The sequence below is a fragment of the Carcharhinus amblyrhynchos genome, chromosome 10 (genome assembly GCF_965287045.1).
Source record: "Carcharhinus amblyrhynchos chromosome 10, sCarAmb.v2.hapA, whole genome shotgun sequence".
Lineage (NCBI taxonomy): Eukaryota > Metazoa > Chordata > Chondrichthyes > Carcharhiniformes > Carcharhinidae > Carcharhinus > Carcharhinus amblyrhynchos.
The window spans coordinates 49,998,551-50,017,703 of NC_137333.1; the positions used below are offsets into that span (position 1 = coordinate 49,998,551).

General features: G+C 38.7%; 2 protein-coding genes across 3 annotated transcripts in view; both read right to left on the minus strand.

Annotated features, from left to right (window-relative positions):
- The window catches only part of naalad2 (N-acetylated alpha-linked acidic dipeptidase 2), a 77,741-nt gene extending 70,811 nt beyond the window's left edge, over nt 1-6,930 (minus strand). Inside the window, exons 1-2 of the mRNA XM_080197013.1 lie at nt 6,765-6,930; nt 6,397-6,502 (exon numbers count right to left, since the gene is read on the minus strand). Coding sequence (XP_080053139.1) covers nt 6,397-6,502; nt 6,765-6,846 — 188 coding nt within the window. The 5' untranslated portion in view covers nt 6,847-6,930. The remainder of the gene's footprint in view (nt 1-6,396; nt 6,503-6,764) is intronic.
- Nucleotides 6,931-11,898: 4,968 nt separating this feature from the next.
- The window catches only part of LOC145348925 (beta-1,4-galactosyltransferase 3-like), a 43,591-nt gene continuing 36,336 nt past the window's right edge, over nt 11,899-19,153 (minus strand). For both annotated transcript variants that reach the window (XM_080197016.1, XM_080197015.1), the window contains 3 exons: nt 18,300-18,422; nt 17,671-17,775; nt 11,899-16,680 (listed from right to left, as the gene is read on the minus strand). In XM_080197016.1, the coding sequence (XP_080053142.1) occupies nt 16,527-16,680; nt 17,671-17,775; nt 18,300-18,422 (382 nt within the window). In that variant the 3' untranslated portion in view covers nt 11,899-16,526. The remainder of the gene's footprint in view (nt 16,681-17,670; nt 17,776-18,299; nt 18,423-19,153) is intronic.

Genomic DNA, 19,153 nt, shown 5'->3' on the forward strand with positions numbered 1-19,153 from the left:
CTTACCTGCACGTTAAAATTGCACAAATTGCTGTTAAATTAAGTGAGAAAAGGTATCTATGAAACTTTTCTCGCCTGATCCAACACTCTTGGAAAATTTCACCCACAGTATATTTTCAATGATGAGAAGTTGGGAAGTGTTGAACTTCAAAGAGATTTGGATATCTCTGCTCATCAGTCACTGAAAGCCAACATGCCGGTACTGCAAGTAATTGTGAAGTCGAATGGTTATGTAGGCTTTTATTACAAAATGATTTGAGTATAGGAATAAAAATGTCTTACTGAAATTATACAGAGTCTTGGTAATACCACATCTGGAGTAGTGTGTACAATTTTCACCTCCTACCCAAGGAAAGATATGTTTGCAGTGGAGGCAGTGTATTGAAGGTTCACCAAACTTGGTTGGAGTGTTTGTCCTCTGAGGAAAGATTAAATGGGTTGGGTCTTTATTCTCAGGAATTTAAAAAATGAGGGGTGATCTCATTCAAACATAAAATTCTTAAAGAGCTTGACTAAATGAAATTCGGAAGGATGTTCCCCCTGGCTGGGTGGTCTTGTACCAGGTGACATTGTCTTGGAATAAGGTGCAGGCAATTTAGGACTGAGATGAGGGGGAATTTCTTCACAGAGCGTGGTAATTCTTTGGAATTCCCTGCCCCAGAGCATAACGGAACTTCAAATCATTGAGTACGCTCAATGGACAGATTTCTACATATTAAAAACATCAAGGAATACAGGGATAGTGCTGGAAAATGGCATGAAAGTAGATGATTAGCAATCATCTCAATGAATGGAGGAGCAGGCTCAAAGAGCTGAATGCCCTACTTCTGCTCCTTTTTCTTATGTTCCACCCAACCTTTCCAACAGCTTCCTTACTTCCACACTATTAAACATACAAGCAACTAAATCTGCCTTTTTCACATCAAATTGGATCAATTCTGCATATTAAAATGAATATGTGGGTTATTTGTTTGAAAAAAAATGTATCTATGGAGATTTTCACATTGAAGTATTAACAGGTGATGCTTTCCTATGTACTTCCCATTAAAAACCACTTAATGACATCTTATCTAACATTAACCTGGTCACTGACCTGTAACAAATTGTAATAGCAAAAATAATTGAAAATGTTTTCAGGTTTTAGCATGCATGTAGAGACCTCCAACTTGTCTGTCCTCACACAGCATACTGTCCTGAGACTTTAATTTCTGGGTTGAATGATCTTTTATCACTTGTGCTCAGGGAAAGACTGAATGGGTGAGTCATTTCTGGGTTCAGTGATGGTGATGAGATGTCTGTATTCGTCCTCGTAGGAGTTCAAATTATTCATGCCATTTTCTGGGCTGATTTGGGAACTGAAGTGGCACAATGGTTGGACTGCTGCCTCACAGCACCAGAAACTCGGGTTCAGTTCCAGCCTTGGGAGATTTCCTGTGTGGAGTTTGCACATTCTCCACGGACTGTATGGGTTTCATAGACCAAACATTGAACATAGTGCAGGATTTCCTCTGGGTTCTCCGGCTTTCTCCCACAGTCCAAAAATGCACAGGTTATGTGGATTAGCCATGTTAAATTTCCCCTTAATGTTCCAAGATGTGTAGGTTAGGGAGATAATCAGGGTACATGTGTGCGGCCTGTGTAAGATGATCAGAGAGTCAGTGCAGGCTCAAAGGACCGAATGGCCTCCTTCTGCACTGTAGGGATTCTATGAATAGAAATTTTCAGCTTGGACATTCCAGGTGTGACAAGTTGATGATAAGATGCAAAAAAGAAACCCTTTTGTTTTGGGTTTGTGAGAATTTTCACATGTAAACTACCAATTTTCTCTTATGCTGGAACAACTTAGAAACAGGCAGAGAGAGAAAGTTCCCAGAAGCAAACAATGGTATTTTCTGACTTTCCAAACAGAACAAGAAAATAGCGAGGCCAATGCTTGAGCTGGGATGTCCTCAATTGGGAGTTATTCAAGGACAGTTGAAGAGTTGCCTAGTCGGGTACTAGTGGAAGGACCTCAAGAAATCCCTTAAGTGGCAAATAGCAGAAAAATAGAGCAGAATCAAAGTAAAATCCTGGAAGTTGCGGCACATCTATTTTGTTCCTGGGAAAAGTGAATCTTAAAGTATAGGGGAAATTTAAGCTGAAGATTAAAGTAAAACAGGATGTGTTCTGTTGAGATTTTTGAGTTTCTATATTTTGTAAACTCAGTGTCATGATAACCTGTCCGTGGATGAGGACTCCTAACTTAACATCCTGAACAGGACCCCAGTTTTGCTATGGTCCCAGGAGAGGAAGAATTAGCTTACTTCTCTTCTTTATTCAACTCCTACTCGGTTCGTCATAATGAGGCTCATTTAAAAGGGATTCCTTCCCCCTTTGGTATTGTTTTCTAGTCCAAGTATACACTTTAGAAAGAACCAATTTAACCAAGCTTTTGCAAGTTATCAAATATAACTTAAAAATCGAGACTTAAAAAAGTAACATATAAAAATCAGTCCTTGGCTTACAGTGAGCATAGATGATATATAACGTGGCTATTGAGTGATTCCAGTAAAGCTGATTTTGGAATTTAATTCGGAGATACTGGATTCAGCAGATAACTGGAAAGCTGTCTGAGTACTTTCAGGTTGTGGCTTTTGCCTAGCTTTTTCTGGCATCCAAGGGAGCATGAGGTTACAATCTTTTGTCTGCAAGCTGCAGTGGTGACTGACTACTGTCTCTTCTACTTCCTGTGTCACACACACACACACTGACACACCAGCACCACTGCGCATCGACCACTGATGGATGCAGAGAGCTGGTAAAATTACGCAAGAGCCAGGAAATCAGAATCACACCCAATTTCTCAGCTCTCGCAATTTAACAAGAGCTGGATTTGCAGTGAGGTCAGTCTCTTGCCAGAAATGGGCGAGAGGCTGAATAAATTATTTAAATTTGTTTAAATCTTAACTTACGTCTGTTTGGCAAGTCTGGCGCTGAATCACCCGGGCTCATTGCCTTCATGGCCTCACCGAGGTTCTCTCCGATGAGGAAAACACCTGCTCTCCTTGAATGGGGAACAGTTGTGTTGGCTTCACCGGTGAAACTGAGGGCCAGTAAGGCCCCGCGGGAAGTCCAAGGGTACATAGGGGCACTGGCATCTTGGCACTGTCAGCCTGGCACCTGGGCAATGCCCACTGGCCATCACCCACTGGACAATGCCAGTGGATGGGGCAGGGTCTGAGGGGGCAGCCCAATGGGGGGTAGGGGGCATGATCATTCTTGGCTGTGGGGGGGAATTTGCAGGGCTGCATCCCGAGTGATGTGGGGTTCATGATTGGACGCGGGCCCCCACGATTCTGATGGGGGGCGGGGTGGGGGGGGGGGGGGGGGGAAAGAGATTGTGAAGCTGCCTACAGCAGCAGGGGCCTGAAAGGTCTCTGTGTGTCAGGCTCCTGCTACTACTGTGCAGCATCAGCAGTCTGCACATGCTCCCTCTGCGATTGTTATTGCACACGTGCGGATACAGAGGTCTGTGCATGTGCAATAGCTTCCACGACAGGCTGCCTGGCAAATTAAGCCCAGCCCACTGCCTGCAGCAGCTAGAAATGGTCTAGCCCATATTTTCAACAACTATGTGCCTAAGATTGCATGTGAAAACTCACCCAAAAAATGGATCAGGAACTCTCTCATTTTCACACCAGCTGGACACTTTGAATCAATCTCATAAAATTCCACCCCACGTCTGCAGTTAGCTTTTTAACCTATTTCTCCATATACCCCTGGAAAGAAACAAACATCTTTTGCCCGAGAGTCAGCTTTCTTTGAACACAGATGATGTTTTGTACGTGATAGTCAATTTCCATTGGCTCTGCAACTATGAGATTAAAGCTCAGCCTTTTGCATTACCCTATCTTCCTTTGAATCCCAGTTTAGTTGGTCAAGTTTCATCCACAAATGAACTTTTTAGAAGGTGGTCACTTTACATTTTCATTCATTTCTAGTGCAGCATCTTTGCTTATACACCTTTTACAAACATATGGTCTCCTTTAAAAAACCTTTCTCTGCCCATAAGTAATTCAGGAGTGTTATGTACCATCATGACAGTATTGTTAGTATATTTACTTTGTTTCATTCATGTATAGTAAAATATTTTTTTATTTGAAACATGAGTCCTTGTAGTATATTTCTCAGTTAATAACTGGAAGTTTAAATTTATTTTTAAAAGATAGTGGCATCAAGATAAGGGCACAAAGTTGGGGTAATACATTAGTGTGCATAGTGCTTGACACAAAGATTTTGTCTAAAAGGAGCACTTCAAGATGATAAGCTGTGACTTGAAGTGCCACAACGAGTGCTAAAGCCTCAGCTATTTACGATCCATATTAATGACTTAGAAAAAGCTTTAGAGCATAAAGTGACTAAATTTGTTGACAAGGCTAAGATCAAGTGTAGTATCGACATGCTGCACTTGGTTGAAGTCATTAGGTTACATTTCAGCTTCATTTGAAGCAATTTTTTAAAGCGGCATCTCGGCCATTTGGCTAAGATGCAAATAAGATCAAGCCCTGGAGGAGGAGCTACACCTACTCCAATCAGCTTGGATCATGTAGATCAAGCCCAAGACAGGAGGTGAGAGCCCTGTCTTGTCAGCTTGGATCGGGAATGTCCCAACTTGTTGGGACTCTGAATTGGGTTTAATTTGACTTGATTGGATTGGAATAAAGTTTAAAAAATTTGTTGACAATAGAAAGCTAATTGAGAATGCAAGCTGTAAAAGGAACTCAGAGAGGCTGCAAAATTTGTGATAAAGTGCCAAGATGGTAGATGGAGTATAATATAGAAACGTGTGAATTCATGTCAGTAATAAGAATAGAACACAATATATTTTACAAGGTGTGAAACTTGTAAATGCTGATGTTAAGATGGGCTTTAGCATACTCATACAAAGGACACATAAGTTAGCATGGGAGGCGCTGTTAGTAACTAGGAAAGCAAATGCATGTTGGCATTTATTGCAAAAGGACTGAAGTATAAGAATAAAGAAGTTTTATTAGAAATGTGCAGGCAATTGGTTAGACCACACCTGGAACGCACAATTTTGGTCTGAATATTTAAAGGATACGCCAGACTTGGAAACAGTCCATTGATGGTTCAGCTTTATCTTTGAATATACTTAAGACTTAGAAAGAATGTTTTTTCTTTCATGGAACCAAGGAATATGGAAAACAAGTAGGAAAGTGCACTTGAAGCCAAGATCAGCCATGGTCATATCAATTGGTAGAGCAGGATCACCCAGCCATATAGTCAACTCCTATTTCTTATGTTCAATACTTGGTTGGAGACCACACCCCATATGGGATGCATACAAAATATTTTTTAAAAACTTAGTTATATGGTGTTTTCCACAAGCTTTGGATGTCCCAAAGCAAAGTATTGTAAAGCTAATAAAAGTAGTAACTGTTGTAATATAGGAAACATTGTAGCCAATCTGCAAGATCCTATAGGGCAAGGTGACAGTGACCAGAGAATCTGTCCAAATGAAGTTGTTGGTGAAATATTGGTCAGGGCATCGAGAACAATTACCCTGTTTTTTTTATCTGAACAGCACTGTGGCCAGAGAGAAGAATAATTACAATAACAATGATTATAACAATAATGCAATGTTGGCTTTACAGGGCAATTGTGACTGAGAGTTAAGCATGCTGGGCTAAAACAATTTGATCTGTTTCTGATTACATCATCAGCTGAGGGCCAGAGAACTTTCTGGAAGATTGAGACAGTTTGGGGATAAAAAAAGATATTTCAGTCCTTTGTTTTCAGTGAGAACTGAAGACCGGCCATCACAAGTGTATCCTGGAGAAACATCTTCAGAGAAGGACTACCAGGACATAATTTACATTGGCTTGGCTACTTCATTTTAAACCAGGTGCCTGGAAAATGTTTATCTTTGTAGCCAAATAACAGTACCCTATAACATTTTACGGCCAGGTGCGAGGGTAGGGAGGGTTTTGGTTTGACATAGCACATCTCTGACACCACAGCACTCCCTCCAGTGCTACACTGAATCCAATAAGTTTAATCATTCAAGTCTCGAGTGGGAATTAAACCAAGAATTACACACAGACATTGTATATAACATATGGATTATTCATTTTCCAGTAAAAAAATGGAAAAAACATGCTAGTTCAGCACTGCTGAACCCACCCTCCTGTGCATCTCATTAATTTGCCGAGGTTTCATGTTGGAGTTGCACACATCTACAACGTGTGATGGTCCGGTCACGCTGAAATCGCTGTCTACACAGTGTATTATCCAGGCTGGGAGGCAGCATTTTACTGGTAATCCAATCATGAGGAGGGACACTAATAGACAAGAGCTGGCAGATGCAGCACACTACGTGAAGAATTGCGTCTCTTACCGCAGATATAATCTGATATTTTCAGCTTGCATCTCCTTCAGCAGCTTGTTCCCAATTCTTCGCGATTCCACTGGAGAGATGTTCACACAGGGCCGTCCAACCCATCCTTTAACAGAAAATGCCAACTCTCAGGAACAATTGCATGTTTGTTTAGAGCTCATTCAAGTCAGGGTTTAAGACGTTAACTACTAGTTATGAATAAAAACATGCAAATCATCCGATATAAACGGCAAGAAATGTTTCATATTTGGCGGCATTGCAGGAGACAAAAAAAGGGTGAATTAATATTCGGCTCTCTCACCACACATCGGTGTGCCTTTCTAGAGGGAGTTGCTGTGAATCAGTGTACCGGCACAGTTAATACTCACCGATTAGAAACCCGAACAAAAAGACAGCGGTCAATGTGGACAATATGCATGTCCACTTGCACCAATTGACATTGGACCTCATTTGTGGTGACTTCTGATCCACTTCTCCCGAATTTTGCACCGGAAATTCTGCAGTAAACTTTGATCAACAGCCGGGAGCGATTTACTACTCCATCTGCGAAAGTCTGCGAGAGTACAGCAAAGTCTGTTGTGATTTCAAACTTTAACCCAATGGTTCACGTCCGCTTAAACAAAAATTGCTTCCACTCAGCTAAGAAACTAAGATTGGACACCCAATGTTTTATCTTGTAGCTATAATTTGAGCTATTCTAGTTCGGTTGTTCTTAGCCACTGCAATATAGGGACTTAGCGTGAGCACACCTCGCAGTTCAGCCGCTAACGTCTCTGTTTATTTGCACCATAAATTCATTCTCTGGAATGTGGATTATAACTTCTTGTGAGCTGTTCCCAGCATACCCTCTAATTCTGTCTTTTAACACAGTAGTCCAACTCTTTTAAACTCTGATAATGTTACCATATATAACACAAAAACTAGGAGCAGGAGTAGGCCATTTGGCCCCTAGAGCCTGCTCCGCCATTCAATAAGATCATGGCTGATTATTTTGTAGACTCAGCTCCACTCACCATACCCCTTAATTCCTTTACTGTTCAAAAATTTATCTATCCTAGACTTAAAAACATTTAACAAGGTAGCCTCAACTGCTTCAATGGGCAGGGAATTACACAGATTCACCACCCTTTGGGTGAAGAATTTCCTCCTCAACTCAGTCCTAAATGTGCTCTCTCTTATTTTGAAGTTACGTCCCTGGTTCTAATTTAATTCTAATATTAAGTTGATCTTTCTCTACACCTTGGCTATGACTGTGACACTATGCAGCCTCTCCTCCCCTCTATCCTCTATGAACAGAATGATTTTTCTTTATAGCACACAAGAAGCAATACTTTTCACTATATGCTAATACATGTGACAATAAATTAAATCAAATCTTGCCTGCTACTACGGAATTCAGTGTTCAATGCATTGTGGTATTTGATCCAGTCATTTGTACAGGCAGAATGGCGATTGATCATTTTTCCAGGCGAAAATGGCAATAGCCTTCATTTGGGTTGCTTGGTGGGATTTCAGTGGCCACATAGATGACTGCCGAGGCTTATCTGCATCCATCAATTTCTGCTACAAATAGGACAGTTTTTAGAGTTACTGACTGTGGGAATTGTTCCTTAAAGATCAGTCTGCAGAGTTAAGATCCAGTGACCCAGAGAACTAGTCGGGGAACAGGTTGGGGAATCATCCTGGTAAGTGTGTGCTCAGTGTCATCTCCTGGCTGCAAGCCTCTGTATAGTTTAAATCTGTAAATAAACAATTTATGTTTTCCCCATACATAAAAAGTGCACAAACCTTTTTACATTTGGCAATGAAGATTTAAAAAAAACTCTTATACTATGAATATCCAGTTTACACTGAGGTTGAGAAAAAGAGTACTTAATCAGATGCTCCTTTTTGGACCAATAAATCCATTTAATTCCTCTGCAGAGGGCTGGACACAATAAGTAAAGCATCTTGGATATTCCAAGCAAATGAAATAGGGGAGGTGAAGTGCAGTGCCATTCTCCTGAGTGCATGTGAAACCCAAACTTACAATCTGATTTGCAGTCTCAGCCCCAATTGTGCCCTACATTTCCAGCCTAAGCTATCAATCATGCACCAGAGATTCAAGTTTAATTCAAGACAGAGAGCCCCAGGCCAAAGATTTGTATCACAAAATAGAAGTAACCTTGAATGATATGAAACAAAATAGTCTGCTGGGTGAACAATGAGGAGAATCAATGGAGGTCAATATAAATTTTAAATGAGCAATAGAAATGACACCCACAATGAAAAGTGCTGAAAAAAGTGTTACAGAGCATATAAAATTGTGCCATTCACCAAGGGTGCAGTGGCATTCTGGTAAGTCTTTTCTGTACCCTCTCCAAGGCCTTCATGTCCTTCTGGTTGTGTGGCGACCAGAATTGAAAATTATATTCCAAGTACAGCCTAAGGTTTTATAAAGCTGCAACATGACTTGCCAATTGTTAAACTCAGTGCCCTGGCCAATGAAAGCCAGCATGCTGTGTGCCTTCTTGACTACCTTCTCCACCTGCTTTGCCACTTTGAATGACCTGTGTACCCAGATCCCTCTGCCTATCAATACTCTTAAGGGTTCTGCCATTTACTATATATCTCCCATCTGCATTAGATCTTCCAAAATGCATTACCTCACATTTGTCCAGATTAAACGCCATCTGCCATCGCTCCACCCAAGACTCTAACAGATCCATATCCTCCAACAGTCCTCATTGCAATCCACAATTCCACCAACCTTTGTGTCATCTGCAAACTTACTAATCAAATCTTATATATTACAAACAGCAAAGGTCCCAGCACTGATCTTTGAGGAATACCACTAGTCACAGCCCCACAGGTTCAGCCTCTATCAAATATTGCTGCTGTGCCATCGAACATTGAATTCAGTAAATTCAAAGTTTCAACAATATCAATATCAGCATTTCCTAGTAAGCATTTAGCAAGTAGCAACTGCTCAAATGCTATCAAGAAATGCTGATACAGTAAGTCCTCAAAAACCATGAATACAATATGCCCTGTAAGTTGAAGTATCTTGCCAATATAGGAATTTAGCAGTGTAAATATTTTAAAATTTACTTTAAAAGTGAAAATAGATTCACTTCCTGCTGTCAATCCTGCTTCCCAAACTTCCAGCTCATCCCACATCCCACTCTCTGGCCTTCCTAGTTGTAAGAAGTCACCCCAGTCCAATGCCTCCTAGTTGTTACAGACCCTTCTTCCTACTCACCCTCTGGTTCACGGCTCTATCTCTCCTTAACCCATCCTTTTGCTAGTGACCCTCCAACTTGAAGCCTCTGATGCTCTGACTCAAATTCTTGCTAATGCTTGGACTCACTGACCCCCACCCCACCTGATCTCTCCCACTCATCACTTTCTTCTCCCTAAGACTGCATTCAAGATCCAGAGCGAATCCGAAGCTGGAACTCCAGCACTGTGAAAATGCAGCTCTCAAAAGGTGTAGCAATGCTAAACTGGGGCTATTACCATTGATGCTGTTCCTCACCTCTCATCTCCAGAGTCCTTACATTTCAGAAATATGGTCAACGTTGCAGTCTGTACTGCAATATGTATGGGTACAGAAAACATTAGCTAGAGATTGTTTCCTGGTGATGATCAGGTCAAACTGGTATCAGTGGCCAAGTTTTGAAATGATGGCATAATAACTTGTGACAATGTTTGCCCTGAAAGTGACGCAGAGTTCATTCAGCACACAAAACTCAAGAAGCCACTGTCCATTATCCTTGATCTTGTCCACGCCGTGATGAGCTTAGCACACTGACCATGAATCTGTCTGACCCAATATTTGCATTAAAATCATCCATTAATAACTAACCACCTTGAAGTATTCTCCAGAACATCAGTCATAAAACTGACCTTCAAGACATGAGCACTCAAGATTAGTGCATAAGCCAGTCAATGTTGACCAGGCCTCCATCAACAGCGATAAGACTTTCAGAAGTTATGACTGGTGGTTCATTTGACTGCAATTTGTTGCTGACTGCAAAGCCTACACCATATTTACAGTGGTTTTTGCACTATTGCTATGCCAATAACATGTTGCTAGTCTTACGCATAGAGCCTGTGTTGACTAATCTGGTTTCCCATAGAGAAGTGATATCAATATCAAACTTGCTTAACCCAGTGTAATTTTGCATATGTTTGTTATAGAATGTGTCATTATTTATACCATGACATTCTTTACACTGCAACTATAAGCTTGAAAATGTCTTTGTTGGGTACACACTTTCCGTCTGCTTGTCTAAATAAAAATCCCTTGACATGTGTGGAAAGGCAAATATTGGCAGGTCAGTTCACAATGGACAGGGGCTGCCAAGCTTGAGGTGGGCTGCAATTGTCAATAGGATGCAACAATCCACTGTCAGAAGTAAGCATTGCCTTATTTCAATTGAGCCAAACTTTTAATCCATGGGTTGCTACTTCCAGTTTTTACACTTGTGACATCAACAATGAAGTGACCTCTCCATTGGTTTGCTGCAGAGCCTAGGCATGATTTTAACAAGTGCAGGCTCACTTGGCATCTAATTTCTTCTAAGATTAACTCCCTCAGTTTTTAATTTTCCAAATGTTATTGTTAAAACAGCTTTTGGCAGGGTCTGGGTTACTGCCTCATCACTCTGCAGGTTCAACTACCTCGAGATAGTTACAGTACAGAAACTTGTTTGGCCAGGTGGGCTAGGCCATGAACCCTCGGGCAATGCCGACCACTGTCGACCTCAGAGTAAAGCTTCATCTATAGAAATCTGTATTCAAATACTTTTCACACTATTAATTTGCCCTATCCCTTCCTTGGCTCTCAGCTTCTCCATATCCTGAGTTTGCACTGGGCCACTAACCTCCTCGCTCTTGAAACCAAGCAAAGCTCTGCCACCAGTAACAACCAAACCTGATCCTCCTTCATCCCAATCACTTCATAACAAAGAACTGCAGTTATGGATGTTCTGAATTCCATGCTGATTTGGCTAATCTTAATGTGCCAGATGTGGAACAATTGGTCTCAATAGTACAGGAACGGGGAAGGGGAAAAAAAGAGAATCAGCATACCATTCACAATTTCTACCCAATGACTCTTGAAGTCAGGAGAAACAGAGCAATTGACAGAAAATGCTTTCACATAGCAATTTTAAATTTTCTGTGTAACCTTCTATATTTTACCTCATCAGGGATCCCCACTTTTTTCTTGTGATATAATTCTTGTTGGATGTAGAACTCAAACTTTCTGCATGCATTGCCTGTGAACTGCAAAATTATGCAAAAATACAAATGTAGGAGGTACTTCCTGAGATACATTATCTCCTTCAAGTCTTTGCATAATTTATTTTTTCCCCAACTTTCTCAGCATGTGTTCTCATTTTTTTCCCCTTGTCCCCAGGCATTCAGTATCATTTAGATATGCCCAAAACACAGAATATGGGTGATCCCGATTAATGTTACAATCCAGAGAAAAAACTGAAGTTGAAAAATGCTTTCAAGATTTTATTTTTAAATGTAGGAAAATGATCCAGAAACACACACACTGCTGCTGAATGTACTTTCTGCTTTCCCCAAGGACAATGAATACAAAAGAAATACACAGAACAGTACAAAAGAAATACCTAGAATAGTATTAGGATTGTCAAGTTCAAACTTTTTTTAAAAAAGACCATTAGATCAACTTTCACAATGTAAAAGCCAGGGTAACAAAGTTCAATACAAGGTTTTCCAAACGACATGAACACATTTACTCTAAATGAAAAATCAAGTAACCTGTACTAAACAACAACGGATTCAGTGCTTCAGTGACCGAGACACAGCAACTCAATTACAAGCACCATTGACAGTTTGTTATCGGACCGAGTGGTTACTACCAATTACTAACACTGACCACTCAGTGCATCTAACATTGATTAAAAAATAGCTAATACTTAAATGGCTTTAGATATACTAACGTAGTAAATTAAAACACTTAAAAACAAACTGTATCTGCAGCCTTATATATAGTAGTATTTGCTTACATACTGTAGAATATAAATTTTCAACCTCGTTTCACTACTCTCCTATGTACTTCAATAAGTATAACTAGCTCAGTAAATAATTTCATCAAATTTTGTACAAGTCTTCATGGAATTACATCAGCAAATTACCAAATCTTTAATCTCTATATACACAAATAATTTATATATACATTGCAGAAAATTAATATATTCTGAATTTAATTTGTGTTTACAAATTTTTATCAAATCTAATACAACCTGACTTAATAATTTATAGCTTATACAGATGAAAGCATTTAATAAAGGAGAATACTAGGAAATGTATTACAAGGATTGGATTATGCGTAACAACCAGAAAGGATTACTGTTTGAGGTGTAAAATAACTTAAAATTGGATCAGCCAATAATACTTATTGATGAGAGATATTTTTCCATTAAGACAAAACCTATTTTCATGACTTGAATCTGATAAAATGATTTATTAACAATTGATTTTATGCTATTAGTCTCACATTTGAAATCAAAAGCAGAATTTAAGCACTTCTAGTTTAAAATATGCATTTTACAGTAGGAGACTTTAACATTTACTTTTTGAAAAAGTAAAAAAAAAAATCAGCATCCTAACATAAAATACAAGGTAATTGGGATAAATGTATGTACCACACATAGGGAATGGCAGCAGTATAAATCTTAGCATAAAATTTAATAAATCATTTGTGTACTTTCAAAATCATATGCCAGTTATATAATACACCTATAGCATGCTTTGGACATCAGCTAATACCTTTTAGGCAAAGGCATGACTGTATCAAAAAGTATAAATTTTCATCACAAAATTTGAATCAGTTAAACTATTTTCAAAAAAAAGAGCAGAGTTAAATTAAAGAGAGTGTACTTCCCACTTTGCGCATACATTCTTTTTTAAAAAAAAACAAAGCTTGCCGGAAATTTACAGACCAATCAGTATCCGACATTGGCTAATGATAAAAAGAACCTATCGAAAATTTTAATTCTCTCTCAGGTATGTTTTTCTTGCATTTTTTGAAACACAACACATGCTAAATTCAGGAGGGTCGAATGATTCTGACCTGTAATTCCCAAAGCTTTCCACTACTAGCGTTTGCTTTATAGTGGCAGTTGGGTCATTGAATATATTCAAGGCTCAGATAGTGTTTTGATTTACAAGGAAGTCAGAGGCATGCAACAAAGTGGAGTTAAGGCCACAATAAGGTCAGCCATGACCTTCCTGTATTTACAGTAGAGCAGGCTCAAGGGACCAAATGACCTTTCTCTACTTTTATTTTATACGTTCTTGGTCTTACGTCAGAGTTTGATGTAGGCTTATTGATAAATATTGATTGTTATAATGGAACCAAATTGTTGACTGATATTTGCATCTTAACACTATGTTCACCACCAGCCCCTCCCAAGCCAAACAAAAGAACAGGTTTCTTGGAATTCCCAGCATTTAATCATATTGCTGAAAAAGAGACACATTCTGCTAAAATTTTTATCTTGCACTCATAGGACAGACACAAGAATGCCAAATTTCAATGGGAATAACCATTTAGACCACTTGAGAAGTGGGTGCTGATTGGTTGTCAAGTTGACGCCGATTGGTCAAGGCATTGCCACAGAGAATGCACCAGGGAGTTCAAAAAAGGCACACAATGCTTGGACTGATTCCTTTTGTCTGCAAAGAACAGGTCCCTTGTGCATAAATATTACTTTCACCAAACATAAGTATCATTTGAACCACTGAATCACAAATTGCAGAAGGCGGCCATTCAGCCCATAGGGTCTTTACTGACTCTCCAAAGAACATCTTTTATCTGGAATGGATGCCAAGACATTGAGGGGCTGGAGGGGCAAATAGTGCAAGGGATAAGTGAGGCCGAAGGAACACAAAGCTCAGATTATTTTCCTTCAAGCAGAGAAGATCAAGGGGAAATTTATGTTGTTCAAAATTGAGGAGAAACTATTTCCAGTGACGTGAGTCAGTACCAAATGACAGATTTAAGACAGATGGCAAAAAAGCAGAGTAGATGAGAATTATTTACTCAGCAAATTATGATATTGAATGCTTATTGGGTTCAAAACCGAATTGGATCTCACACTGAGAAAGTAAAAATTTACAGGGTTTTGGGAAAAGATCAGTGGACGGGTACAAATCAATAGCTCTTCCAGATAAAGAGACAGACATAGTGGGCTGAAAGACCTCTTAACTGCATTATTCTGAGATAATAACACGATAACTACAACACAGATCTTCAGGTAATTTGTGAGCAAGACATGCCTGTAATTTCAAGTGGTCAAAGATTTTAGTTATTTTCAGCTTTCACTTACAGGAAGTTTAGCACAACCAAAGTAGTTAAACTATTGCATTAAAAACTTAATTCCATGCAGGAAAATGAATGCTTTATGAAACAAACTGTGATTTCATCAGGTGTCACTTTAGTCTGTGCATAATAGCATGTGGATGTGTGATCAGCTCATTATACAGAATTCTTGAACTCAGCCATTTTGCAAGCATAAATGATGTTTCACAAAGGGATTGGGGGAAGATTAGCAGAGTTGTTGTCTAATTTTAGTTTATTCATTAATGTCACAAGTAGGTTTACATTCACGGTAACTTTGTTACAGTGTTAAAGTCCCCTCTTCGCCACATTCCAGCACCTGTTCAGGTACACCAAGGAAGAATTTAGCATTGCCAATGCACCTAACCAGCAGATCTTTTAGAATGTGGGAGAAAACCAGAGCACCTGCAGGAAGCCCACACAAACAATGATTTAAGCCGGGAATCGAACGTGAGTCCCTAGCGCTGTGAGACTTCAGTGCTAACCACTGTGCCACTATACTGTAAGTATCAAGTAATACTGGTATACCCTTGAAGGCCAAGCAGGCAATAATCAGCTGTTGCATGACAGGCGCAGGACACTGTAGACATCATGAGACAATCGAAGCATTAAAAAAATAGTGAATGAGGCTATAAGTGAAATTGTGAAAAGGTTTGTAAGGATGGGATGGAGAGGATTTCAAGACTACAAACATACATCCCACAGGAACTCATCACAAAATCAAAATGGTGACTACGATTATTCCAGCACTGTCAAGTGTGTTCAGCACAAAGTTCTATTTAATAGCCCACTGGAAAAGTGAATAGTAGAATGTATAAAATACACACTCAATATACACATGTAGACAGAGCAATACAGACTGACAGACAGCGATACAGACTGACAGCAATCAAGTTTAAATTGATACATGGCGAAATGCAAGCAACATGTGTCACAGCTACCAAAGCAATCCCATTTAAAACAAAAACTCAGCAATTGTGGAATGAAACATCCATAGAACAAGGTGGTTGTTAAGTTTAAACTTAACAGACTGCAATGCCTCCATAATACAAACTAGACAATGCTGATAAATGAGCAGGTTTGAATATGTCTAGCATATTGAACAAGTATATATAATTAGTTTCATCTGTATAAGCATATTACAGTATTAATTAGAGCTAATTTCATTAAATTATGGCAGACTCAAGCCAAAATGTAGCCCTGAGGCAATTCTTTAATATATGCAATTAGAAAAATAAGAGGACTATTTTGGGCTTAAATTCTCTATACAGAACATTATGATTTAACTTTGTATAGATAAATTAACTGCCTTTGGTTCTCTGAATTATCTTACTGGATGCAACACAGGCACCATGGAATTAAGTCAACCGTGCACGTTGCCACAGGTTTAATAACCCATTTAAAGGCCTCATTCCAAAAATCACAACATAGGTTCTTAAATTTGATTGATAGTATTTTGTAATTATTAATGCCAAAGTGACAACAGAGGAAAAAAAGGAATGTCTCAACCCATATTGTTTGTCCTTGTCACTCAAGGATAATCATAAAAACAGTGCTGATGTAGGAAAATCCTGAAAATCGTACTTCAGAGAAATTTTGTTTGAGTACAAGATAACAGCAAATTGGTTGTATCTTTGTATGTTTGGTGGAGTTCTTAATATGTAGATTTCTTTGGATTTTCTTTATACCCAATAACCTGTATTTGCAACAGTATCTTTTAAGACAACATCTTGAACTATATGTTGACTTTTAAAGGAACAGAAATTTGTTAATCATCTTTTGCTTGCACATTTGGACTGTTCCCAAAGTCCACGGTGATGTTGGTATACAAAGGAAGTTCTTCCTTGTGAAGCAAATTGTAGTCTATGGAATTCATCCCATCAGATCGCCATGAGCGGGATACCTTTACTACCATGTCAAATCTGTGAAGGAATCAAATTCAAGTCTCACTGAATGCAGTTATTTAATTGGAGATAAAAAGTAGAACATTCTGCCTTTTCTCACATATCTCTTTCAAATTAGGCAAATTCCTTTTGTAGCTATTGTCACTCCACTCCGTATTTGGAAACGCTTAAATAAAAATGCAAACTCTTTCCAGAGCTCTGTTAACTGTATAATTCATGATGGTGTGTTGGAATTAATAATAAGATTTGCAAGAGGCCCTTTGCCAAACAGGAATTAATCAATTATATGTTTCATAATCCCTTTAAATCTAGATCCAAGCTCCATAGTCCTTTGCTGATGAGCAAAATATCACTTGTACTTTACTTGTTCAAAACAAAAAAAAGGAGAAAATCAATTTTAAAATGGAAGACAACAAGTACTGCCCACTTTTGAGTCCAGGCTGAAGGTTTGTAAAAATCATACTATTGCTGCACAAAAGAGCAACAAGAAGTTGAAAGTTGGAAACAGACTGTTGGTTGCCAATGTGAAAGGAAAGATAAAAGTAAACTTTTTTTTGTTTCTCTGCTCCTCCTCACATGACTAGAAAAAATTATCGCCTCTTCAATGGAGTGCAAAATGCACCATCACAAAATCTCATGTTAAAAAACAAGTTGCAGTGGATGGGAAAAACTCAGAGCAAAGATACTCAACAAAATATTACATCTCTTTAAATAGTCTAATCTAATTACACTGTTGTGCTACTTTGCTTCTCCTCACTATTCCCTTGCCCACACTGATTGCTGTTTATGTCCATCTGCACCCAGTGCTTACACCTTCCTCTAAATGCCTAACTAAATAGACACAAACTAAAAAAAAAGACAAAAAAACTGCTTATCAAAAATAAAATCATGTATTTTATCTCAATTAATATTTTAAATGCTACAGTCAGATTTAGAATTCCAGTTTTTTTTAAATTCAGGAGTTATTACAGCAAAGCTTCATTCGTAAATTTAAACCACTGAAAGTACCTTTTTTCATTTTTTTCATTACCCACATCCATACTGTGAGAGATCATTTTGTAATGTCCAAGCGAGAGGGGAGTTCGAATGATCTTCATTCCTGCTAAATAAATTCTAAATAAAAGTTGAAAAAAAATTAAGATCTAGTTACAGATAACAAATCTTAAATGGTTCCAACTGCATGATCAAACTGATTATTGGCAGCTTTTAGTCTAACAGTGTCCATGATTTTTCCTTTTCAGTTGTTGAGGACACCTATGGGCATTATAAAAATTGTTCCCTTTAATCTTCATGAGTATTTGTAGCTTTAGATAAAGTGGTGGTCTGATTTAGGATTTAACTACCGAAGAGACAACAATGTCAAGAACAGAATTAGTGAACCCCCTATACCAATAAAATCTAAAAGAAAACAAACAAAATATTAGTACAGAAAGAACAATATTGGCTTTATTTCATGGACCAGACTGTAAGTGATCATCAGTTGTTTGCACATAATAGGCCAAATCTTTGCCTGTAGTTTCACTTAACCATTTGTTAATCTTGAATCTAAAACTGCACTCTCATGATTGTTGCAGGGCTCCATTGGAATACAAACTTTACAAAAAATAAGATGTGCAGAATTAATGAAGAAATCCTACCTAGCAGAAATGTCATCATCTTCTCCACCCCAACCCCAGTATGTGTTTGGGAAACCATTAATCCTCAAGTATTGATCAGGAGTCAAGGCTGATACACCACCAAAATACATCTTATACGGAAGCCTGGAAAGAACATAAAAAATAGGCAGCACTTAGAAAAGAGTTAAGTTTCAAATTAAATTGAAAACTATATTTATGGTTTCTCTGAAGGTACATAACAAGCTTCATAGGTATCCTACAATTTGACCCAACGGGGACCATTCTATTCACAAGTGCATCACACACCTAAAAAAAATGCAAAGCAATTTAGTCATTTGCAATGAGCTTTGAGATAGTGGAATCTTCCAAAGTTCTACAGATGTGGGAAAATTTGACAGCAACAATCTTATTCAAGAAAACGTTTAAGGATACTCCTACCAATTAAAAGTCCATTAATTTAACTTCAGTTTGGACAAAGGTATAGAAACAACAACTGGGGAAAAATATAAATATGCACTTGGGAGAGGTTTGAACAAATATTTATTTATTTTTCCTTCATTTACACATGTTGGTGTTGCTAGCATTTATTGCCCATCCCCAATTGCCCTTGAGGTGGTGGTGAGCTGATTTCTTGAACCACTGCAATACCTGTAGTGAAAGTACACCCGGTGCTCTTAGGGAAGGAGTTCCAGGATTTTGACCCAATGAAAGCAAAAGAACAGTGAAAGATTTCCTAGTCAGGATGGTGAGCCTTCGTTCTTTTAGATAGTAGTAGCTGCCTAAGGAGCCTTGGTGAGTAACTGCAGTGCATCTTGTAAATGGTACATTCTGCTTCCACCATTCGGTGGTGGAGAGACCAAATGTTTGTGGAAGGG